At 31.5% G+C, this 27,220-nt stretch overlaps 1 protein-coding gene across 7 annotated transcripts; it reads left to right on the forward strand.

The window, feature by feature from the left end:
* The first annotated feature begins 279 nt into the window (after window positions 1-279).
* LOC127718449 (ankyrin-1-like) lies at window positions 280-26,984 on the forward strand. Of its 7 annotated transcripts, none has more exons than XM_052224476.1 (6): window positions 299-401; window positions 10,568-10,648; window positions 10,878-11,119; window positions 11,994-12,199; window positions 15,065-15,208; window positions 18,500-26,984. In XM_052224476.1, exon 6 carries the CDS (start codon window positions 19,700-19,702, stop codon window positions 22,106-22,108), a length of 2,409 nt encoding a protein of 802 aa, XP_052080436.1. In that variant the 5' UTR covers window positions 299-401; window positions 10,568-10,648; window positions 10,878-11,119; window positions 11,994-12,199; window positions 15,065-15,208; window positions 18,500-19,699; the 3' UTR covers window positions 22,109-26,984. The 7 variants fall into 6 exon arrangements, with proteins under 7 accessions (XP_052080437.1, XP_052080436.1, XP_052080435.1 ...); XM_052224475.1 differs by having other exon boundaries at window positions 310-401; window positions 9,181-10,648; XM_052224474.1 differs by having other exon boundaries at window positions 310-401; window positions 9,181-11,119.
* The last annotated feature ends 236 nt before the right edge of the window (window positions 26,985-27,220 follow it).

The following is a 27,220-nucleotide window of genomic DNA, read 5'->3' on the forward strand; positions in this document are numbered from 1 at the left end:
AATACGAATAAATGTTTTTATGTATATGAATTCTTTAAAAAAAAATACAAGGTCCTTTGATATCTTGGTTTCCATTTGGCCTTTCAACTGTTTTAATTCTAGTGCTACTGGTGAATGTTATGTAGACATAACGCGCGTTCAAAATTATAGTCCTTAATATGTTTATTGCATGGAACTTACCAAACATAATAAACATAAAATACTGTTTAACAATTATTAGCTCCATAACATTTTTTTTATTTGCTTAAATAATTATCGACTCATTAAATCTTTATTTCTTTTCAATCGATTGAGACTCATTCCATTCGATATTTAAAAGTTGAATCTACTGGTGAATTTATGTATTTCACATGTTCTAGGGACGAAAACATACATTGGATTTACATTAGAGATACAAAAAGGTAGGTTATATCCTACGATTTGCTTTTATTGTTCAATTCTATCGTATATGATAAACAAATGTTTCGGATAAATTGAATACCATACTTTATCTCTAATATTTACTCTAAACGTAGTAAGAAAAACTTTTTTTGTTCGAAATATAAGACGAAAAATTTATATCTTTGAGTTAAACTTGTAAATAAATTTAAGTGATTTTTTTTCGTGAACTGTGTGATAAAAAATAACACAAATCTAAAAACGGATTTCCAATGTGTAACTGTAATCTATATTATAAAAAGTATATTGCAAATGTAAGGTTACTGGGAAAAAAATCATCGACCATGGAAAAATCAAAAGTGTAACAAATTCGAATTGAAAAACTTCTCGATTTACTCGGTACTGTGGTTCTTTTCATTATTCAGTAAATTCGCAAACACATGTGTGTTCCTTCATGTTGTCTACAGATTCATCTTTTTTCAATGTACACAATATAAGGCAATTTCTTAATAAAACTATTTTGATTATACATTCTAATACTTTTTTCATCTCTATTGTTTTACTGTTATCATATGTCAGATTCTAACAGTATAGGAAAAATACATGTACCAAAATTTTTTCAATTTCTATGAAGAATTTTCAAAATGATTGAGATACATTTGTTTTGTATATCTTGGTATTTAGCACCCAATCTTTTTTTAAATGACTATTGTCTCTTAAGCTACACACATCAGAACCAATATTTTCTTCGTTTTCAAGCCATACTTATAAAACAATAACAATTTCAAAAAAAAAACCCAATTAAGATATGCAGATACATAATCTTTCGATAGCATGGTATTGTTTTAGTAGCATCAATATTTATCATAAACTGTTCCCATTTTACTGCAACATATACACATTTCAACATAAAGGTATTTTTTATTTTCAAAAATTATGAATTCCTTCCTCACGGTATAAAACTTATTTATTTTCTGATTTGCGTAAGAGTATCTGTCTTTTTTTATTAACATATATTGATATTTATGAAAATAAGAAGATGTAGTATGATTGCCAATGAGACAACCATCCACCAGAGACCAAATGAGGTATAACAGATTTTAGTCTGTTAGCGGTTTTACTAAAAAGACAAATTTCAAATAAACGTCAACGTGCAAACAGAAATTGTTTACCCATATAGGTGTGGTCATCGGAATCAAAATATACAGGTAGAATTGTTTGTGTTCTAATAACATAGAATCTAGAATCGCAAGTATATGAATAAAAAATTAATACATGGTCTAATTCATATTGACTCGGTTATCATCCATCGACTCATATCAAAGCCATGGCTAGCGCATTATCTTGATAAGGGCATCTCTCGATAACCGGACCACAATAGAAAAGGGTATGCTATAAAACCAGGTATAATTCACCAATTTCGACATAATTATGTTATTTTGTTTTATGTTGTTGACATAGTTGTTTGTGTTTATAGGGATTAAGATTTTAAGACACTGTTGACTTCTGTACCCCAATTTTGGACATGTCTACCTATTATGTCTGTCTTGTTCACAAATAGTTGTCAAAATAATGGAATTTTATGGAATTGTCATACAAGTGAGGGGTTTAGCTAGCTTTAAAAACATGTTTTATCCACCATTTTCTGCATAAGGAAATGTTTGTATCAAGGCAGTAATATGACAACAGTTTACTGTTTTCCATTCGTTTGATCTGTTTGAGCTTTAGATTTGGCCATTTGATAAGTGACTTTCCGCTATGAATTTTCCTTGGAATTTGGTATTTTTGTTATTTTATTTTATGCATTAATCTGATTTTTTTATGTTACCAATATTCTAGTAAGTTTGTCTACATTAAAAGCTTTTGAATAAAGTGTCCAGGCTCCATTCCATATACAATTACAGGAATTTTTGCGCCTGTCCTAAGTCAGGAGCCTCTGTCCTTTAGTCTTGAATGTTTTTTTTTTTATTTTAGTTCATCTATATGTTTTGGACATTTTCACTGAACTAGTACACATTTTTGTTTAGGGGCCAGCTGAAACCCGCCTCCGTGTGCGGGATATTTTCGCTGTGTTATAGACCCATTGGTGGCCTTGGGCTGTTTTCTCCTCTTTAGTCGGGTTGTATTCTCTTTGACACATTCCCCATTTCCATACTCTATTTTATATTTGTTGAATTTGATGGTTGAATTTTCCGGCAGGTTGTCTGCATTCCTACGGGAACCAAATATGTGCATGTCCTGCAGACCTGTTCTTTTTTCTAATTCTCTTAATATTAAGTCAGATTCAATTAGACACAGCTATATCGTTTAATTTTACACTCATATATATAAAAAAGAATATGTGATATGATTGCTAATGAGACAACTCTTTACAAGAGACCAAATGACACAGAAATTAACAACTATAGGCCACCGTACGGCCTTCAACAATGAGCAAAGCCCATACCGCATAGTCAGCTATAAAAGGCACCGAAATGACAAATGTAAAATAATTCAAACGCGAAAACTAATGGCTTAATTAATGTACAAAAAAATGAACGAAAAACAAATATGTAACACAACAACAAACGACAACCACTGAATTACAGGCTCCTGACTTGGGACAGGCACATACATACAGAATGTGGCGGGGTTAAACATGTTAGATGGATCCCAACCCTCCCCCTAATCTGGGACAGTGGTGTAACAATATAACATAAGAACGAACTATAAAAATCAGTTGAAAAAGGCTTAACTCATCAATTGGATACAAATAGAAATATATCTAACAAAAACACAGAGTGGACGTGGCCGGGTACTTGTACATCCCAACAACAAAAAGACACTAAGTACAGATCTGAGAGTACTCGAAGTTACTGACAGCTATTTCAAAGCCAATAACAAAAAATCATGCATCTAAGACTAAACTAACAATGACGTCATAAACAGTCAGAGAAAAACACGACCTTGTGCAATGACAAGATACAGGTATCGACAGATTGTAGATCCATGAAAGTGCATATGTATATAACAATAATATGTAGTTTGCTTTTAATTTACTGATAATCAATATTAATACCAATAAAAACAATATCTAAAGATCTTATGACAGTGTTGAATTGGTAACCTTTTAGAATAAGTTTATCTAAAGGATCGATAAGTTTACCAGGATTGTTTCTCACTTTCCGGGCACGGTAAAAAACATCTCCGTAAAAATGAGGATGTGCTATCCCGTTTGAAATAAGTTTTCTACAGGTACAACCAAACTTCAAAACCAAATCTTTATATCCATGGAAGAATTTAGTAAAGGTTTTAAGTAATTTGTGGTAACGAAATCCCTGACTTAATAATTTACCAGTATTACATAGATTACGTTCATCAAAATATAAAACGTCACAACAGACACGGGCATAGCGAACGAGTTGTGAAATATAAATACCGTAAGATGGTGCCAAAGGAACATCACCATCCAAAAAAGGAAAATTATCAATAGGGAACGAAAAATTGTCCTGAGTTTGGTTATAAACTGTGATTCGTAACAGTACTAGTACAAACAAGTCTGCTATTAAAGGGGCGCAATTAGTGCCCATAAGAATACATAAAACCTGTCGAATAACTTTGTTGCCGAAACGAACATAAATATTATCAAGGAGAAAATTAACAGCTTCAATCATCACATCACACCTTCAGTAGGTATATCTGGCATATTTACCTTTCTCTTTAGAGAAGAAGGCTATAAACGAGTTTCAGCAAATGTATTTGCATTCAGATTTACCAAACGACCATTCAATTATAGTCATGATGTTCACTTCATTAACAATCCAAACTTTTCTTACTAATGGATTCCATTAATTTAACATCCAGAACACGATTTTAAAGAAACCACAGACACAGCTTTTTCCCCCTATTTTGATGTTTTTTTTTTTTTTTAGATAAATACATTAATTATTACTCCATTGGTCGTCTTAATACCACAGTATAAGACAAATGAGACGATTTTCATTTTGCAATCATATTTTTTCCCATCTTATCAGCAACATACTGACTTCATCCACTTATGGAGTATGAATTTCTCAATTCATACGATATTTAAGATGTTTCAGCTGCTAATCAGTCTTCGTAAAACGTCATCGGTGTCTCAGAAAAGGCGAATGAGCCAGTATTTTGTAAAAATAAAACGTTTCTGCATTTCTCACGGAGTTCATTGGAAGGTACTAAGATCCTATAGGTATATATTAAGTGTCAACTTCAAAAATAATACAAAATGGTCGTGAGTTATAGATCCTATGTACTTTTGTAGTTTTCCTTTTAGATAACCTTGAATGTCGTGTACCCTTGTTTTTATTAGCTACTTTTGACCATTAACTAAAGAGTTTGTGTATGTCAAACATATATATAAAATATACTATAATACTAATATATTTGCTATCGATTACAAACACTTTTTGTTGGCGTCTTTTCTAGATTTATGTGCAGCCCTTGGCGATTAATTATTTTTTTTCTTATAATCTAATTTTGCTGCTATATATAAATTAGTGTCACGTAAATAAACTTTGCCTGGTTGGGTTGCTCACATTGTTTTTATGAAACTGTAGTCAACTTCATCCAAGTAGGAGGTTTGGGTAACTGGTTTAACCCATCGTTTTATTCCGTAATGCATTTAACAATTCAGGAAAATACCAGTTGTTTCGTTGTCAGATATAGAAGAACGTTTCATTTGTCTTTTTGTATGAGCTTTCCCTTTTTTTGGATTTGACCTTTGTGTTCGTTATTGTATTATATTTTGGTATGATGTTTATATGGTTTTGTTTCCTCTTATAGTTGATGTGTTTCCCTCAGTTTTGGTTTGTGACCCGGATTTGTTTCAGTTAAATCGATTTATGACTATTGAACAGTGGTATATTACTATTGCCTTTATATATGGACAGATAAAATAGTAGTCAAACGCACAAGTAGAAAACACACTAACAATGCAATGGCAAAAAATATCAGTAAACAAAACATAACATAGAAAATTAAAAACAGAGCAAAACAAACCCCACCAAAAACCGAGGTTGGTCTCATTTGTTCCGGAAGGGGAAGAAAATCATGTTCCACATGTAGCATCCGTCGTGTTGCTTATATAAGTACGAATCCGATGATAAATCTTGTTCGGTAGGTCACATTCGAGGATAAAATTGGACAATATCTGTCTTCATCTGCGAAACATACATTCCTAACTGCTCAACCAATTCGTGATGGCGTTCTTAAACTTTTCGGATGGATAATATATAGACAATAACTGTTTAGTGTCTTTAAATATCAGCTGTATTTGTACGAAACTTTTACTCCTGTTTCGAGCCGAGTACAAATACAGCTGATATTTAAAGACACTCAACAGTTATTGTCTTTATCCTGCAATTGATTTTGTACATTGTTTTTGCTTTGAAAGACAGAAAAACTCACATTTATTGCATTTATTTTCGATTTAAAATATATTAGTTTCTGTTTATTTTAACTTTGATGCGTATTAATATAACATAAAATTCACACATTCTGATGGGTACGCCGTAAAGAATCTAGCATGGTCAATAATAATACATCGCTCAAAGTACATAATTATTTATTGTAACATAACAACTAATTTCAACAGTAAAAGCAAATAACAAAACATTGTCCAATTTCAAATAAAAGTGTATGATTTGTCCTACGCTTCAGAATTTTGAACTGAACGTGACATTCACTGAACTAGCTGAAATTGACGTTGTTACATGGTTGATTATGTGTGTTACACATAAAATTGAGAATGGAAATGGGGAATGTGTCAAAGAGACAACAACCCGACCACAGAACAGACAACAGCAGAAGGCCACCAACAGGTCTTCAATGCAGCGAGAAATTCCCGCACCCGGAGGCGTCCTTCAGCTGGCCCCTAAACAAATATATATACTAGTTCAGTGATAATGAACGCCATACTAAACTCCAAATTGTACACAAGAAACTAAAATTAAAAATAATACAAGACTAAAAAAGGCTAGAGGCTCCTGACTTGGGACAGGCGCAAAAATGTACACATTCCAGTTATGAATTTTAAGATTGGCGCCGTAGAAAATGAAGTTGATCCCGCTGTTCATGGTTTTCTGTTAACAGAAAATGGGTTTATTTCATATTGCTCTAAACAAATGCTTGAAAAAAAACAGAACCTAAATAAATCGATAGTTCACACAAGTTCAAGCAATACCTCATTGGACACATTCTGAGGTTACGGAGGTTCATACAACTCTCGTCAACAGCAGTACACAAACGTAGTCCGGCAGTGGGCGGAGCTTTAAAGCGATATCTGTATAGTATACAGATACAGGCTAGCGATATCTGTTGGGCTGTTAATGTATGATAAGACACCCAATTGCAGGATAAATAAATATATACATGTCACGAAAACGAAGTAAATGGCTTTTACCATTATACGTCAAATCTATATTTAATTTAATGTCATTTGCATTCCCTCAACTCAAAAACAGACATAAGTTAATATTTCAAAATAGCAAATTTTGGTAAAAGTATAGGCTAGAAAAGACCTTTTCGCCCCTTGTCCTTTAAAAGATCAAATAATTTCATACTTTGAGATATCTTATAAACTTTATTCAATTTCAAAAGTTTAAATTGTTGAATATTGTTCTTTTTACATTATGGAACAATGGTTCACTTATTGAACACAAAACCCAATCTTATTTTGTTTTACAATATAGAGATTTAAGTGGTTTGATAATCTTACAATGTAAAACATTTCTTTGTTAGAAAAATATATTGACACATATTGTAAAATACTTGTTGCAACTCAACATTGAAGAATTTAAAAGAAATAATTGAATGAGCATACACAAATGAATACCTGATAGCCAGTTTAATAAGATAACAGTTCATATCTTTGCATATAAAAACGTTTCTTTATCATAGATAAATTGGTATTAATTATTGATAATGATTTGTTATATTTGCCTATAATGCAATAATAATGTCAAACGGATGATGTTGATATGTTTTCCTTGGTTTTTTATGTGTCTTACAGACATTTGTATGTATATTCATAGCAATCTGCTTTGTATCCATCTGATGAGTTAAGGCCTTTTCAATTGATTTTTATAGTTTGTTCTTATGTTGTGCTGTACCACCACTGTCCCAGGTTTAAGATGGGTTGAGCGCTCACAAACACGTTTAACTATGCCACGTTCATTATGTGCTGTCCCAAGTCAAGAGCCTGTAGTTCAGTGGTTGTCGTTAGTTCATATCTGTCATGTTTGTTTTTCGTAAATTGTTCTATTATAAATTAGGCTATCTTTTCTCAGTTTAGGCCTTTTATAGCCGACTATACCGTATTAGTTTTTCTCATTGTTGAAGGCCGTATGGTTGCCTATCATTGCTTACATCAACTTCATCTGAATTGAGGTGGTTAGTTGTTTCATTGGCAATCATACCAAATCTCCATATTTTTATATTGCATGGTCGGTTGGATCTTTCCACAGTCACCTTGTGCCTTTGTTAAAAGAAGATATGTCCTCCAGCAGAGCTGTCAACCAGATTTTGATCTTTAAAAATGCATAAGAGTTCTTCGAATGTTTTAAAATGTTGATCTTATTTTTTCAAACAATGTCAAAACGTTTAACAACAATTGTTTTCGTTATAAAAAAAAATGACTATTTCTTTTCGTTAAACAATATACAACAACGTCTAAACTCAACAGAGACATTTCATTGCGGTCTAAAATATTTTTATCAAAGTAGCCGTCTGAACTATGAGTTATCAATAATGCCCTTTCTCGAATGTGTCACTTTCAGACTGAGATGTTCAATTTGTCGGTTTACCCATATTCCCTCGTTTAGGATATAATACGATGCCTTCAGATTTTGGTTTTAGCTGTCATTTTTGCATAACGTATGGATATATGAGATTTGAACATTGCTAAACTACTGTTACCTCAAATGTATGATAATTGTATTTGGAACAATTCGTCTGTGCTCACATCTACACTGATTTTAAGCGATTGAGGAAACTATAAAACCGAAGAAAACACATCAACTATAAGAGGAAAACAACGGAACATCAGATACACTGAACTGCTACAAAAAAACGCCAACATACATAGAAACGGTCTATTTGATAACAACTGGCATATTCCTGACTAATCTTGTTACAGGACATTTTTAGAAAAAATGGTGGGTTGAACCTGGTTTTATAGCTTGCAAAACCTCCCGCTTATATGGCAATGTTAAAAATACCGCTAACATGACAACATTACATGACAGGAATACAGTACAAATAAACGCAAGAACACTCAGGACAGAGAAATACATAAATAAATAACATAATACTACATTACAACATGTAATCCACAGAATAACAACGGACAAACTTCCATTAATTTACGACAGTACTCCAGTTCACCGCAATAAAATTATGAACTAAAATTATGAACTGTGCGTCACATGAATGTATCAACGCCACAAAAAGTGACGTCAAAGGTAAATTTCTAAAAATAGAATAAAAATTGGGATTGAGTTTGTAATGGTGTTACTTTATGTATTTTCTAACCATTACAAGAATAATAATATAGAATTGTGTTAGTAATGGTGTAATTATTTAACTTATACATAAGTCATAATTGCCTTTCTTCTAAAACGAATCGATTAGTATTGCTTGGCTATAAGTTTGTAAGTGTATAAACACAACGCATTACGAACATATAATTCCAAGTATCTATCGTGAAGTAAGAGTCTAACTAATTGGAACGGCTACATAATAAATTCATAATTGGAAAATAATTAATAGTTTAATCTATTTATTCAGCACGAAATGACAGAGTTGTTTTCCTATATAGGGTTAAAAATTAGAACATACATAATTTCACAAAATCTTGTTTATCTCAGAGATTTTGAAGAATTTAACTCAAATATGAAGTTTTATAAATATTTCATGAAGATTGAGAAAATCCTGGGCCTAAACTATGATGAGTCAGCATAAATTCACAGTTTACAGTACGCATTGTTTACTTAAAGACCTGAATTAAAAATAAATTCATAATATATGCCTATTTGTAATTTAAATTGTTTAGAAGTGCTTATATTTACTCTTCGCAGTCATTGCAACCCATTGATCCTTCTTAAATATTTTTGGTGGGGTGTTTTTGTCCTATCGATAACCCAAAAGTAAGCCGTAACACCTAAATGTGCTTTTTGTGACTGCGGCATAAAAAGTACAAGCTAGAATTACAATAAGACCCCAATAAAACTTACAATAGTGTGTTCTATCCTAAATATGTACCAAATATTCCACATCTCTAGAAACAGGGAAAAAAATTAGGAAATGTGAGGCCCCAGGGGCAAAAAACTGAGAAAAATGCCTCCCCCTGGTTCATAAAACAGATAATTTAACTTCTAAATGCTAGGATTTTATTATTTTAAAGGTCTTTTGTAAAGAAAACAATAACTGTGCTAGGAAGTTATGCAAAAATCAGATGTAAGCAGTCATTTCTATCAAACTTTTAATGAATTTATGCACCAGACTGATATCTTCATAAATACAACTTTTGCAAATATGGCTTTGTTTAAACACTTCTAGTTCATATATTAACTAACTTATGTTAGATATATGGTTAGGGATGATACTGTTGTAACATGAATTCTAAACTGACCATTTGAGGCAGAAATTGTGAACTTTCATTGACAAATAGGCATACAGTAAGTTGTGGACTGGAGACACAGGCAGGATTGGATACTTTGTATAATCTTGAATGTTGGAATGATTAACTACTAAACATTACATTTATAGTATTTTAAAATGCTTTCAATTTGTTATCAGAATAGTTTCAGACAGGTTTTAGACAGTTCATGTCAGAAAACATACACATAGGGTAAGCTGGCAGTAATTAAAGTCTTGTTTTCAAATTCTTTAAAAAATTAAAACAGTGGTAGGGGTATAAATGGTACTGTAAAAGGAAACTTAGAGTATATGCAGTGATTTCTGTAAGGCTATAATTCTGATAAATAAGTATTGTTGTGAGAAAAAGTGTTTTTAGAGAGTTTTCTATTTGAATAAATGTTTGTTTGGGTTGCACTTTGTAAATACAGCTGTTTCTCAAACCACGCCTCTTTTGGGGAGATATATAATATTCATAGATATGTTAATTTGTTAACGTACTGGTTCCCATTTATGATCTCTGTGTTTCATTTCATAGAGACATCACTTGGGAATGTATCCAGTATAGAAAAACATGGTAGCGCCTAAATTTTAATTCTTAGGAGGTCCAAAAATGGAGGTAAGGGTAGTATAGAATTTTAGTATAAGTTTAAACTCTTAGAAGTTCAGGGCATATAAATGTTGAAAATATGCCGCACAGCCCTATATTTTGACCTTTGAATAAAATAGTAGTGCATATAAACTTTCCGTTCTAGGATATTATTTTTCACGAAACTTCATAGTAAAAGTGTTACAGTTTTAGCCGCAAAGGGAGTTCCTATGGGAAATTGCATTGTCTATATTTACAGAATTGCAACCTCTAGTGGCAGACCAGCTACGGTGATACCAGAAGAAGCAGAAAACTATCTACGTATTGCTAACCTTTTAAAAAGAGTTGCACCTTCTACTATCCGGATACAATTTATCAACGAATTTCATCCTGGTGGATTAAAATCAGTTTTAAGTAAAAACAGATTAAACATCTTAGAACCCCAGAAAAGAAAGAGAATAATAAACCAAACGCAATGGGATTTGTTATTTCCAGTGACAGGTAAGCAGATAAAAATAATATACTATATTGAACAATAAAAACGAAAACCAAATTTAACCAGCTTCGTTTACTTACAGCTTAGAGCTTGAATGTAAGTTTCATTTATATGAATACGCATGTTTGATTGTAAGAAGAAATTAAGCATTTCTTTTGTTTACCATTACGGCAAATAAAAGTTACGCACAAAGCTGTTTATGATATGAAATTATACTTTTGATTTGTACAACAAAATTCCTATCATACCATATAAATAAAAATAACACAAACATCGACAACACCATGCTTAAATATATTTATTTGACACATGTAAACTACATACTATTAATTTATATAATCGTTTTTATCATTCTTAATTAAATAATGCTAGCAAATAACTATTAAAAAATATCAAAGGTTCTTAATGCAAGTAATAGTATTTCTAAATACTTCAAAACATATGATTCAATTTCTGTCTACATATAAATATATGTCTTTTACAGACAAATTATGAAAATTAAAATGTATTACCCATCATGCCCATTTTGAAATGATTTAAAATAAAACCAAAGAACTTAAAGTAAAAGTGATTGTTCAAGGGTGACAACAAACTCTAATCCGGCATGGTAAAAGATATGTTGATTTTGCAAACAAATGACACATTAAATGAATAAATCATAAAGGATCAAAATAACAAACAGTTCTACGCCAACAGGACGAGAACTGCTAACGAAAGATAACCGACACTAAATTATATTCTTTTTTTTTTTAATTATTTCAAACTTAATTCGAAAATGCATCAACTACTTCATGTTTTCATTGCTTCTTATTTCGTTGGTTACATAGTATAAACATTCTTTGATGTCACTATATGATTGAAGTTATCAAATTATTTTAGGAAATACCTCTTCCGAGTTTTATGATCTGACATTAATGATATGTCTGATGAAACATGTAATTGACATAGAGGTAGGCGATAATCTACCGTTTCCTATAGATCAAAATCTATCAAGGCTTAGATACTACAGAAACAATATCATGCACAGCGATGATGGTACTTTGTCATATTCAATTGTTAATGAGTGGTTGAAAGAAATAACTCAGGTAAGGTAATAACGTAAAATAATATACAAATGAAGTTGAAACAGTTACGTAATTTATAACGTTCGGCGGACGTATATTTCAACAAACAATATCAAACTGGATGACTTACATGTCATGTATGCATTCATGTAGAAGGTTTTCCATTTCGAAAACGTTTCATATTACCGGTCTCTAAATAAATAATACTTAAAGTATACCTTCTATAAAAATGCAAACATTACATTTAAGTCATTCAATTTGATTTATTGCTAAACTTTTGTGAATTGCCAAAAAATATATATATAGGGCAAACCGGTAACACGTGTCCACAAAGAACAAATCAAACATCCACAATATCGGAAAATTCCATTAAATGAACATTTGGATCGATGTGGAGAAGAAAAATGTAAAATAATACATTTCTATAATTGCAATAGAACAGGTGGTGCATTCCGGAAAGTGATGGAAGAATATTGTATTAAAACATTTAAGCCGACGTTAAATGCTAAACAAAAAGTAAAACATTAACAATGACATAACGTAATAAAACCTTTTCAACAACGTTAACGACCAACGTTATTAAAAAACCGCCTAAATCTTGAAAAGTCCCTTCAGATGGATGAAAATCGCTGTACAACTGACAATGTTTTAACTCACTTTCATTGGGTTTTTTTCATAAATATATAAAGCTGTGCATGTGACGTTTCTTCTTTCCTATATATCATATGTCTCATTCAGGGTATATAATGTTACATTCCCGGCTAAGGGTTTATATTCCTCCAGCCGTAGGCGAAATGGTAAAAACACTTTGCCGGGAATGTAGCATTATATTACGGATTACAAATGTGTCGAGTTTTGTGATTGGATAACAAAAAAGAGATGTCAGTATATATTCATGAAACTGCCGGGATATATACGACGTTTTTACCCCCAATTGGAGCCAAAACAACGTCATCATAACACCTGTTATTATGTGACGTAGTCTAAAGCTATACAGAACACTTAAAGAATGTCAGAGGGTCACAGAGAGAAAATAATGACGCGCATCCGCCAATAATACGTTTTAATTTAAAATCACGAAATTTACGCTCTAAATACTTAAAATTACTGTTTTAAAGTGTTTCATAGCGTCGCATAGTATCAATCGTTATGATGATGTTGTTGAGGTTCCAATTACGTTAAAAAAAAAGTCGTATATACCCCGTCAGTTTTCTGAGTAAATACATACTCAAATATTTGTGTGCTGTCGCAATCAAATCACTCGACACATTTGTTATCCATAATATATAAACATATAAGTCTGAAAATTTAACTCAACAGTTTAGAGTTAGATTTTTATGCTGACAATTGTTTTTTTTCCCTGAACGGGATTCGAACTCACACCTTTGATACACTACAGCACCAATCGCTTAGCCTCACGTCCAGCGATCAAACCACACGATCACATCCGCTATAAAAATATAACTTCAATAGTCGTAGTGTTACCTTGTCATGTAAGGCGAATCTAGAAATAGACAAAAGACATGTGTTTTAAGCGTGTGTAGATGTTATATTCTTTTGTTATATATATGAACTTATTGCGCATAGCTACTCTTTTCTACTCATATGAAACAGAATTTTCTAACAAAATCCTTAAATAAACAAGCTTCTTGCAAAGTTTCTTAAATGTTGTTATCATATATTTTAATGATATCATAAAGCGTAACAACCCACAATAAGTGAATCCTTGCATGTCATATATCCCAGTTAATTTGCCATAAAATACATTCTCATGAAATTAGATTTTATATCCTGATCTCTTCCTGGATTATTATACAAATGCCGGTTTTTAAGCTAGAATCTATGATAAACATTATGCTTTGAACTGAATCATCGTCAACTTACCATTTCCCTGCTGTAACATACACTCCGTCCCATCGTATGGCATGTACATCTCTAAATTGATACGTTTCAGCCGTACATGTTCAGATTATACGGATTGCATTAGCAGGGGTACGTACTCCTTACACAACAAAAAAATCTCCGACTGTGTTTTGAGAAATCGACACTACAATTAGTTTTACGGTCAGCAAATTGACCGACGAAAACCATAAGTCTGCGTCTCTTCCCACCGGCGAAATGCTTTTTGCAGTCCTATCAAAAGACCAGAATAAATGTAAAATCGTTGATTTTCAGATGATGTCCCTAGATTGTTGCATATTAACTGAGTGTTGATTCGCATGTCTAGTTATTCATACATATATACTCTTACCCTGTACCTGCACCTTGTTTTGCTAATTTATCAGGTCCCTCAGTTTTTGTATGCTGCAATGTTAAAATGATTTTCTTAATCAATTAATCGATTGAACATTGGTAAAAAGTAAAATCACAAAAATATTGAACTCCGAGAAAAATTCAAAACGGAAAGTCCCTAATCAAATGGCGAAATCAAAAGCTCAAACGCATCAAACGAATGGATAACAACTGTCATATTCCTGACTTAGTACAGGCATTTTCTTATGTAGACAATGGCGAATTGAACCTGGTTTTATAGCTAGCTAAACCTCTCACTTGTATGACATTATATTGACAACGATGTGTGAGCAAAACAAACAGACATAATAGGGAAATGTAAAATATAAACTACTGTTTCCTTTATTTATAATTATGAATCCGTCTGGATTGACATTTGTTTTCAACTGAGAAAAACAACCATTATCAAACAGATTCTACAAGGTTACAGAATATTCAACAACTTTATGTTTTTAACCAGAAACGAGATTAGATGCACATTTGGTTCAGTTTGTAAAGCATAAGCCATACGAGGCTAGCCGCAATTATAAGAAAATTTACTGTTGGTACACTCTATGAAAAATTCAGTTTTTAAGTTGTTATTTATCATTCAAGGCAATTATAAGACTTGGTGGCACTAGATTTGTCGAACTTTGCAATCATTTGAAAGAACGTCATCTGGATGCCAATGATAAGGAAATTATCACGGAGCTAAAGAACAGAAGTAGAAATTTAAACCCGTCCCAAAGGGTTTGAGGAGTAAGTTTTTTCAATTACTGCTTTGTAATAAGTATTTCTATCAAACCATTACCAAACGTTTCAGATAAAACTAAATACTAAATCATAAGGTTATGATCAAAACCTCTGAATATTAGGAATACACTCAATACAATCATAGATACCAGAGTTAAAAATTTGATACACCAGACGCGCGTTTTGTCTCCAAAAAACTAATCAGTGACGATAAAATAAAAAGTTATTGAAAAGGCAAAATAAAGTACGAAGTTGATGATCATAGGTTTCCCAAAATTCCGACATTTTTTTGCCTAATACAGCTAAGTTAATCTATTGCTGGGGTAGAAAATCTTTAATATTTCGAAAAATTCTAAAAGTTTTAAAAAATGGTATACCGTTGTAACAATTTGATACGCCTTGATATCTCCTCTTGCAAAGCTCTAATTCCTTGTTCGGAATTGGCTTTACTTTTGGTCATTTTTATTTTTTAGCTGTTAAACGTTTGCATTATGTTTTTGACTTTTAAATATCTCGGCCTGAACCATCAACGATGAGACACTGGCTGTCGAAATGCGCAGCTGGTGCAGTAAAATAAGTACCGTTCATGTTTTTATATATTCGTATATATATGACATTATTTAATCGTGCAATTTCAATGATAGTTTTTAAAGTATGACCATTGGATTGAGATCTGAAAATCATTTTATACGAGGGAAATGCTTTGCTCAATGTTTTCAGCTACTGTCCCAACCTGGTCTGATCTGTCGAAAATTAATTTATTTTTTGTAAAATTATAAAGGTAATTTGGTCCAATAATAATGCATGCTCAAATTTTTATCTTGTTCCAAATGCAAAATAACGCAATGGAATTCAAGTTTTATTTCTACAGTCTTTCATCAACAAACGTTCTACAACTCATGCTTGGAAAGTTAAAATGAATAGCATACAAAATTTTTTTTTTACCACATATAATTTATTGTACCATGAGTAAAATCCCATCTTACTCTACAAAGCCGAACTCTGCAAACTGTAGTAGAATAATGAAAACGAGACCTCATTGAGATTTTTTTTTACTCATTCAGTGTAATGTTTTAACGATTTCATTGAATCTATAGGGAAACATAATTTCATCTTTTCTCTGAAAAAATTTTCTATGTTTGAAGTAAACTTGTAGGAAATTGTTTTAGCAAATTCTTCATAATATAAAAATAATAAGAAGTTCTATAATTGCCAAAGAGATAACTATATACGAGAGACTAAATAATTAATGTAAGAAACATTAGATCATAGTAATCCCCTCAACAATGATCAACACCGATACTTTACAATAAGCTTAAAAAGACCCCGAAATGAAAAATGACAAACGATAAAGCAATGCACAGAACAATAATCGAAAACAAATATGATTGGTAGCGAGCAGCGACATCCACTGAATTCAGCCTACTGATTTAGAACAGGCACTTACGGAATGGGGGGCTACACATGTTTGCGCGCGCTTAATCATATCATAAACATTAAACAATGATGGAACAGCTCAACATAACAACAAACTAGAAAAGCCAGTTGAAAAAGGCTTGACTCATCAGATTTGTGCCGGCACTGATACACACACAGATCCTATAGAACCTGGTAAACGTTGACAATTTTATAACGTCTTTTTAAATTCGACCGTCGCTGTACTTACAATTCGACATTGACATCTGTCTACACCCCAAATCTCCTTTTTCGTTTATATTATTTTCTTTGGAAGCACTTAAAAGGCAGAGTCAATCTTTCACAATAACCACAAAGGAATTTTTTATATTTATATTTCTTATTATCAAGAACATGCAAAACCCAAGGCTGATGAGGCTTATAAGTAAAATTTAAAGAACCTAAAGTCAATTCAGATTTAAAGACTCTGTATAAATACTTTTAATTTGTACTGATCAGTTGGAACGCATTTTGGCATTTTTAATATAAATTGCGCAAAAAGTTTAAGGTCACTTCCATGTCATATTTCTATCATCAGTCGAATTTAAAAATGACATTTGTCTCTATTGCCATTTGCAATGAATACTTTTAACTATATCTGTACCAATTATAGTAAAATCAAGTATATTCTTACAAGGTCTCAGGACACTGAAGATGTGTACAAATAACGTTTAGTCTCATTATGGTGTAATGTAACACATCTTTATTAAACGCTCAAAAATATCTTTAATTCTTGACTGCAGGATCCTGCAATTCAGTGGTTGTACGGTTGATCTCCCGATCGTGCAAGACCCTCATGGATAGTCAATATCGTTAAAAAAAAACTCGTCGTTGCCGCATATATGCTCTAAATAAATAAGTAGATGTGGTATGAGTGCCACTGAGACAACTCTCTTTCAAAGTCACAATGTATAAAAAGTTAACAATTATAGGTCAAAGTACGGCCTTCAACACGAAGCCTTGGCTCACACCGAACAGTAAGGGATAAAGGGCCCCAACATGAAAAGTGTAAAACAATTCGAAATAAAAAGCCAACGGTCTAATCAATATAAAAATCGATAAATTTGTTTGTGTTTAATTATTCTAGCATATTTCGGGTTGATGTTTTTCTAGTTTAGATTGGTCCAAAGTTTGTGATGACGGGTCCTAGTTATCTCCGTATAGCGTTCAAGTTGTTCATTCATGTATATCTTTCTTCGAATCGATCAAATGAACACAACCATGTTCTGGCCCGACTTGTCTCTTTAGCCGTTCCAACTCGTCGATCTCTATAGACGGTCCTAGTTCAAATTGAAATAAAATAAAACAAAACTACATTTTATAGACTTCCGAGTTGTCCTTGGGCCGAGTTTTCTAGTACTTGGACCTGACTGTTTTTCGTTTTGAAGATAGGGATAGGTTTTAGTTAGGTGTTACTAGCGACACAATGCATAATTTGTATTCCAGAATAACGTCAAAATCTTACAGAATCTGGCGATATTTTTTGCGTTTTTTTTTTTTGCGAAATGGAAATCAGCTTTATAAAAGGTTAAAGTAATCCTTTTTTTCTGATAATAGTCAAAAGATTATTAACTTAATAGTTTTCAGAAGGTGTTACCGCTATTTACAAAACATTTACTTACAAAACAACTATACTATAATCATAATAGATAACCCATGTGGCTCTTGCGCTCGAGTAAAAATTTTGATTTCTACTTTTAGAGTTCCCATTTTTTTTTTCATTTGGGGAAGGATCATTTTCGAAAGTAAGGCGGGACATGCGTTAATCTTTATAACTATATTTTAACTTGAATGATTGTAACTTTATATTAAACACTAACATTATCATATATTCTTTTATAGAAATTTGCGAAGACACAGTAGGTGAATGGAAAAAAGAAAATGAAGCAGATACAAGAGCAATAAGACGATTAAATGAAATAATTGCAACACATAACGTAGCAGTAGCGGTTGGACCATCGGGATGCGGTAAATCTACTGCAATTCATTACATTGCCTTGCAATTGGCTTTGAAACACGAATATACCATAATTATTGTATACAACCCTGAAGATATAAGACAGTTTTACGATCCAGATTGTAAACAAGTTTTTTTGATAGATGATGTGTTTGGCATAGCTACATTCGATGAAAATAATGCAATGAAATGGTTAGAAATGTCCAATGACATCAAGAAAATTCTAAATTACAATCAAACAAAGCTGTTAGCTTCGTGCAGAACACACATATTTCAAAACCGAATAGCTAACACTATTGATGTTTTATCAGACTTTAGTTGTGACTTTATATCAGCCGATTATTGCTTAACCGAAGATAAAAGGGAATGCATTGCAAGTTTATATTTAACAAAAAAGGAAATAAGAGATCTCAAATCTTCAAATATTTTTCAAAATTTGACTTTTTTCCAGTTCTTTTTTGATATTATTCTAATCATAATTCGGGTTTTATAGTTATTTTTTTTTCAAATCCGATACCAGCCGTAGAGGATGAGCTGTATTTGCTTTTCACAGCATCTGATCAAATCACGTTTGCAACGTTATTTCTGTTTGTTGTCTTTAATAACTGTATTCAGGAAAATCTATTTATTGAAAAAATAAAGATCAAAGCAAAACTTGAAGACCTATCTGATAATTTTAACGTAAAATCAAAGTTCTCAGTTGAAATTGCAAAACTTGAAAAAAAAGATAAACGCTGCATACACATACATCCATGATAAGGTATTTGAGATTTTTGTGCATTTCTGTGGTATACATGTGTTTGACTTTATGCTGGAAGTAGCACACCAATGTGTCATACGTGATCGTTTTGTATTTAAAAGTTTACCGAGAGAAACCATCAAGCATGCAAATGTAGTGGAAATCGCGCTTGAAAAGGAAAACAAATAATTTTGAAAGATTGAAAAAAGATACAGAACAGGGTTTATTACAAATTGTTTTCTCAAATCCAAATTTGAATGACGCAGTATTTCGTTTTAATTTCATAACCCGTATTGTAAAGGATATAGTTGTTTCATTACCAGCTAAAACGGTATTTTCATTGTTAATGTCTATGATTGATCTCGGTTTTTGCGACATTGTATCTATTCTGTTGACAAAAGATATAGATTTAAATCAGATACATTGGGATGGCGAAACTGCTCTGTTTAAAGCTGCGTGTAAAGGATACACTGGTATCGTTGAACTACTGTTAAAAAAATATGCTGATCCAAATGTTCATGCTTGTTTCAATTTTTTAAATCACATTGAAAAGGTACATCCTGGTATTACTGTAAACGGTATCTATGATAAATGGCCCACTTTATCTGCGTATTCTCTCCCTTCGAACAAAATTGACTTTTGCACAAACGTATGTGTAATTAACTCCGAGCCATTAGCTTCAAAAATACCATGCGCCATCGGTCCATTTACTGTTAAAACATACCTGAAAGAGCTTGCCAGTAGGAAAAAGTCTCATTTTGAGCGATGTGAAACGTACAAAGTATCACCACTTCATATTGCTGCAAGTAAACGTTATACTGAAATTGTAAAATTATTATTGGAGCACAACGCTCAAACTGGTTTTTCGACTAAAAATCGGCTGATAGCTTCTCCCTTGCTTATAGCTTCAACTCAAGGTTACACAGATATTGTTAAATTGTTGTTACAGAAGAAAGCGTATACCAATAAACCAGAAATAAATTTTAACGAGAAAGAATACAGTCAGTCAAGTTTCGAGGCTTCTTTGCATATGGCTGTTGAGAAGGGTTATTATGAAATTTTAGAATTACTGCTTAATCATAATGTTGATTATTTTCCATACGACGAAAATTTACGAATGAGTACGTCACATACTAATTTCAATATGAAGTTTTATTTAAATATGCTTTCAATTGCAGCTTCTAATGGTCATTATAGAATACTAAAATTGCTTTTAGAACAAAATTCTGCCTCAAATTTGTGCGATGAACATTATGTGTTGCTGCTATTTAAATCAATAGATGACGGAAACAAAGAAATTGTACAATTGATAATAGAACATAATTTTAATCTTAATATATGTTATGAAATCAACGAATCACCTTTGTGTAGGGCTACATCTCTAGGTCATTATGAGATAGTAAAATTGTTGTTAAAACACGATTTTGATTCTTATATTTGTAAAAATGATTATAAATCACCTCTCCACATAGCTGCATTAAAGGATCACACTCAGATTGTAATATTACTGCTTGAAAATAACAATAATCCTAACATACTATATCAGGACGGACAATCAGCCTTGCATATTGCAACGCATAAAAGTCATTTAGAGAGAGCAAAAATATTGTTGCAACATAAATGTGATCCTAATGTATGTGACAAAGAGAAAGAATCACCATTGTTTATCGCTTCACAAAGTGGTAGTACTAATATTGTAAAATTATTGTTGGATAATGATTGTGATCCCAATGTATGTAATAAACACAATCAGTCACCTCTGTTTATGGCATCTCTGAGGGGTTATATTGAGATTGTCAAGTTATTGTTGAATCATAATTCCGATCTTAATATATGTAATGAATACAGTGAATCGCCTTTGTTTGCCACATCACGGCGAGGTCGAGCTGATATCTTAAAGTTATTGTTAGATCATAATTCTGTTCCTCATTTATATAATAGATACAATGATTCACCCCTGTCTATTGCTTCGTTTTGGGGTTATACTGAGATTGTTAACTTATTGTTATGTTATAATAGTGATACTCAAATGTATAAGGGATGTGCTAAATTTTCTCTGTTTACGGCTTTACAGTGCGGTCATACAGAGATTGTAAAATTATTGTTAGAAAATAATTGCGATCCTGATGAATGTAATAAATACCAAGAATCTCCCCTATTTGTTGCTTCATTTCTGTGTCATACTGAAATTGTAAAATTATTGTTTGATTATAATTGTGATCCTCATGTGTGTAATGTAAACAATGAATCCCCACTTTTTACTGCGTCGAGATGGGGATTTACTCAGATTGTTGAATTATTGTTAGATCATAGGAGTCGTCCTAATCTATGTAATAGAGACAATGAATCGCCTTTGTTTGCCGCTTCGTGTAAAGGTTATATTGATACTGTAAAATTGTTGTTAGATCATAATAGTGATGCTAATATTTGTAATAGAGACAAGAAATCACCTCTGTTTGCCGCTTGTTTTCAAGGTCACACTGAAGTTGTAAAATTATTGTTAGATTATAATAGTGATGTTAATATTTGTAATAAGGACAAAAAATCACCTCTGTTTGCCGCTTGTTTTCAAGGTCACACTGAAGTTGTAAAATTATTGTTAGATCATAATTGTGAGCCTAATATATGTAATAAAGACAATGAATCTCCTTTGTTTATCGCATCATACTATGGTCAAACTGATGTTGTCAATTTATTGTTAGATCAAAATAGTGATGTTAATATTTGTAATAAAGACAATAAATCACCTCTGTAAATCGCTTCCTCTTACGGTCATACAGAAATTGTAAAATTATTGATAGATCACAATTGTGATCCTGATATATGTAATAAAGACAATAAATCACCCCTGTTGGCCGCTTTTTTTGAAGGTCATATTGAAACTGTAAAAGTATTGTTAGAGCATAATTGTGATCCTAATGTATGTAATAATGACAATGAATCTCCTCTGTTTATCGCATCATACTATGGTCAAACTGATACAGTAAAATTATTTTTAGAACATAATAGTGATGCTAATATATGTAATAAAGGCAATAGTTCTCCTCTGTTGGTCGCTTCCTTATACGGTCATACTGAAATTGTAAAACTATTGTTAGATTACAATTGTGATCCTCATATATGTAATTAAGACAATAAAACACCCCTGATGGCCGCTTTTTTTCAAGGTCATATTGAAATTGTAAAGCTATTGTTAGATCATAAGTGTGATCCTAACGCATGTTATAAAGACAATGAATCTCCTCTGTTTGTAGCTTGTTCATCAAATCGTTGTAAAACTGATACTGTAAAATTATTGTTAAATTATGAAAGTGATCCTAATAGATATAATAAAGACAACGAATCACCTATGATTGTCGCATCATACTATGGTCATTCTATGGTTGTGAAGTTATTGTTATATTATAATAGTGACGCTAATATATGTAATAAAGACAATGAATCTCCTCTTTTCGTCGCTTCCTCTGTCGGTAATACTGAAACTGTAAAATTATTGTTAGATCATGATAGTGATGCTAATATCCGTAATAAAGACAATAAATCTCCTCTGTTTGTCGCTTCCTCTTATGGTCGTACTGAAATTGTTAAATTATTGTTAGATCATAAAAGTGATCCTAATATATGTAATAAAGACAATAAATCTCCTCTGTGTGTCGCATGTGCATCATATCGCTGTAATATTGAAATAGTAAAATTATTGTTAGATCATAATGGTGATCCTAATATATGTAATATAGACAATAAATCTCCTCTGTTTGTCGCATGTGCATCATATCGCTGTTATACTGATACTGTCAAATTATTGTCAGATCATAAAAGTGATCCTTATATATGTAATAAAGACAATGAATCTCCTCTGTTTGTAACATGTGCATCAATTCGTTGTAATACTGATGCTGTAGAATTATCGTTGTTAGATGATGATTATTATATTCTTATGAATAATGAAGACACTTCTTTTCAAAATCATATTGAAATTATAAAATTATTGTTAGATCACAATTATGATCCTAATATTTGTAAAAAAGATAATAGATCTCCTTTGTTGGTCGCTTCCTGTGATGATCATTCCGAAATTGTAAAATTATTGTTGGATCATAATAGTGATCCTAACCAATGTAATAAAGATAATAAATCACCTCTGTTTGTCGCATCATACTATGGTCAAACTGAGGTTGTGAAGTTATTGTTTGATTATAATAGTGATGCTAATATTTGTGATGAAGACAATGTATCACCTCTGTTGGTTGCTTCCTTTGGTGGTCATACCGAAATTGTAAAATTATTTTTAAATTATAATAGTGATCCTTATATATGGGATAAACTCAAAAAAACAACTTTGTTGGTCGCTTTATTTCAAGGTCATATTGAAATTGTAAAATTATTGTTAGATCATAATTGTGATCCTAATATGTATAATAAAGACAATAAAACTCCTCTGTTTGTCGCTTGTGCATCATATTGCTGTAATATTGATACTGTAAAATTATTGTTAGATCATAAAAGTGATCCTTATATATGTAATAAAGACAATGAATCTCTTCTGTTTGTAGCATCATACTATGGTCATTCTATGGTCGTGAAGTTATTGTTAGATCATAATGGTGATCCTAATATATGTAATATAGACAATAAATCTCCTCTGTTTGTCGCATGTGCATCATATCGCTGTAATACTGATACTGTCAAATTATTGTCAGATCATAAAAGTGATCCTTATATATGTAATAAAGACAATGAATCTCCTCTGTTTGTAACATGTGCATCGATTCGTTGTAATACTGATGCTGTAGAATTATCGTTGTTAGATGATGATTCTTATATTCTTATGAATAATGAAGACACTTCTTTTCAAAATCATATTGAAATTATAAAATTATTGTTAGATCACAATTGTGATCCTAATATTTGTAAAAAAGATAATAGATCTCCTTTGTTGGTCGCTTCCTGTGGTGGTCATTCCGGAATTGTAAAATTATTGTTGGATCATAATAGTGATCCTAACATATCACTACAAACCAGTAAAAGTCTGAAATGGCCTATATCTGTACTCGACTGTACTGATTTTTACTCGACCAGTCTGAATTGGTCTGAATTTTACTCGACATTACTCGACCCCTTACATTACTTAACCATACTCGACCGTACTGATTTGTACTTGACCCTTATCTTTGCCATTGAAAATAGTCTGAAACAGTCTTAACCCATTCTCGACCTGTACCCGACCAATTTTTTCATTTTAAACCATACTCGACCAAAGGTCTGAACAATACTCGACCAGTCTGAACCATACTTGAACAAAAAACCTATCCTTTTTTTTAATTTTAGCTGTTAAAATTAGTTTCTTTTTTATTGACGTGACAACAGCCACAATAAAATAAAGATATATATAAAAACATATTTTTACATCCTTACATGATTCTCAAATTTATCAAATAGAGATAGTTAAACTAAATTATCTTATATGATAATTTAATTATATTGATTTTAAAGTTTTAGAGTTTTGTTAAAAAAAAGGTTTTCTTTTAACTAAAAACCACACCTTTACTGAGGGTAATAAAACCTTATTAAGGTGCTTCTTGTTTGGCATGTGTTTTTTTTTTTTTTTTTTTAACTTAATTTTCCTAAATTCCTAAAGAAAAACTATATAGGTTTCATGGTTACATACAATAGTTATATAATTATCTTTTTAATGAGGTAACAACAGCCAAAAAATCACTGAAATTGTTTAACCTTTTATTAGAAATATATCTATTCTTATTATAATTTGGGGTATTATATATAATATATATCAAAAAGGGATAAAAAAATTAAAGAAATAGATAAAATTTTTCTTCTGACTAGTGGTAAAGTAGAAAGTAATATCTCCTGCTTTGGGCAAACTCATTAAAAAGATCACACCTGGTCAGAGAGTATTAATTTCTTATTAACATTCATTAAAAATTGCAACATCCTGTAAAACTTAAATCGCAAGGCCTTTTGAATTCACTAGATAAGTAATACACGAGTTTAAGAAAAAAAGGGCTTTCTTTTTACCTGTAAACCACACATGTACTGAGGTAAATAAACCTTATTAAAGTGCTTCTTGTATGCCATGTCTTTAATTTTGACAAAAGTTATTTAAATTTAATTGAAATAAATTTTTTATGCAACTTTGGAACACATTTCCTTTTTTAAATGGTTATCAAGGATTGCTACGGAAGTTCTATTATCATGATTATATTAAATTCTTGGTTTTACAAAACAAAGGTGTGATTTTTAAAATTTATTAAGTTGCTTTATATACTATTTTAAATATATTTTAATAAAAAAAAAATGTTCACTGCATTATTAACTAAACTCAACTGACACCATAAATCTATACAAGGCTTAAGTAAATGGTGAAAATTGTCCAGTAACCATATAATATATCTGAAACATTCAAAAAAATTTGAATAACATTGAAAATATAAGTCACAATTCAGTTTTGAGATTATTTGATCAGCTTGTTTTATTTTTATTTTAAAGGTGATATATATAAGTAAGCGTTGATAAATATGGTGTTGAATTTATATTATGTTTATTGTGAAATTTTGGTTTCAATGCCATATTGGTTACATTTTGAATTTCAAATTGTTGTTCAAATTTCTAGCCAGGGAAAATAACTGTTAAAAACAGTTCCTAAATTGATAAAATACAATAGATAGATACAAAAATTAGGTCTAGGTTGGTTAAGACTGAGTCGAGAATGGTTCAGACTAGGTCGAGTATGGTTCAGACTAGGTCGAGCATGGTTCAGACGAAAATAAAATGGTTAAGTACTGGTCGAGTAAAGGTCGAGTACAAGTTCAGACTGTTAAGTATGGTTCAGACTACAGTCGAGTATTATCAAGTAAATTTCAGACCAATTCAGACTGGTCGAGTAAAAATCAGTACAGTCGAGTACAAATATAGGCCATTTCAGACTTTAACTGGTTTGTAGTGTATGTAATAAAGATAATAAATCACCTCTGTTTGTCGCATCATACTATGGTCAAACTGAGGTTGTGAAGTTATTGTTAAATTATAATAGTAATGCTAATATTTGTGATGAAAACAATGTATCACCTCTGTATGTCGCTTCCTCTGGTGGTCATACCGAAATTGTAAAATTATTATTAGATTATAATAGTGATCCTTATATATTTGATAAACTCAAATAAAGATAATGAGTCTCCTCTTCAAGCTGCTATACGTAGAAACCATACTGAAATTGTTCGTTTATTAAACAAATACCATTTTGTCGATATTTGTCATGATGCCACTTCCTAATCGTTCTCAACTTACGAAGGTCAAATATTGAAAAACATTTGTAATTGTATCACTCAAGGGATGAGGTATGACAAGACCCATTAAGGCCCATGACATTTCAATTTTTTATCTAATCATTTAAGGAAGTATGTTCATTTATATGATATAAAACGATGCTAGACAGGCTTATGTCTTATGAATATCTGAAGTATGTCACTTGGCAGTTTTGTAAAAAGAAAATGATTTACGAATGAAGGGACCAAAAAAAGAGTCATTATCTTATCTGTTTTTTGGAATATGCAATAGTATTTGTTTGTTGTTTAATGTTTATGTTTATTTCTTTAATAAATGTTTGAATTATAGTGTAATTTGTTTTGCCACAATCAGCCTTTCCCTGTTTCTCTAAACTTTTGATTATAACCTTTAATTAATGTCTTCATTATCATATATCGTCAAGACTGGCAGTGCTTTGAAAAAAAAACAGTTAAAAATAATTAAATGTCTCACATGCAAATAAGAAAACGTATACCAAAAAAAAAGACAATATACAAATAAGAATGATATATATCTAAGAAAATTCTATTTCGACTCTTCAAAA

Source organism: Mytilus californianus, unplaced genomic scaffold, assembly GCF_021869535.1.
Source record: "Mytilus californianus isolate M0D057914Y unplaced genomic scaffold, xbMytCali1.0.p SCAF_10, whole genome shotgun sequence".
NCBI lineage: Eukaryota > Metazoa > Mollusca > Bivalvia > Mytilida > Mytilidae > Mytilus > Mytilus californianus.

Coding starts and splice junctions, on each gene's coding strand:
- LOC127718449 (XM_052224477.1), top strand. CDS start 19,700: ATGTCTATGATTGATCTCGGTTTTTGCGACATTGTATCTATTCTGTTG.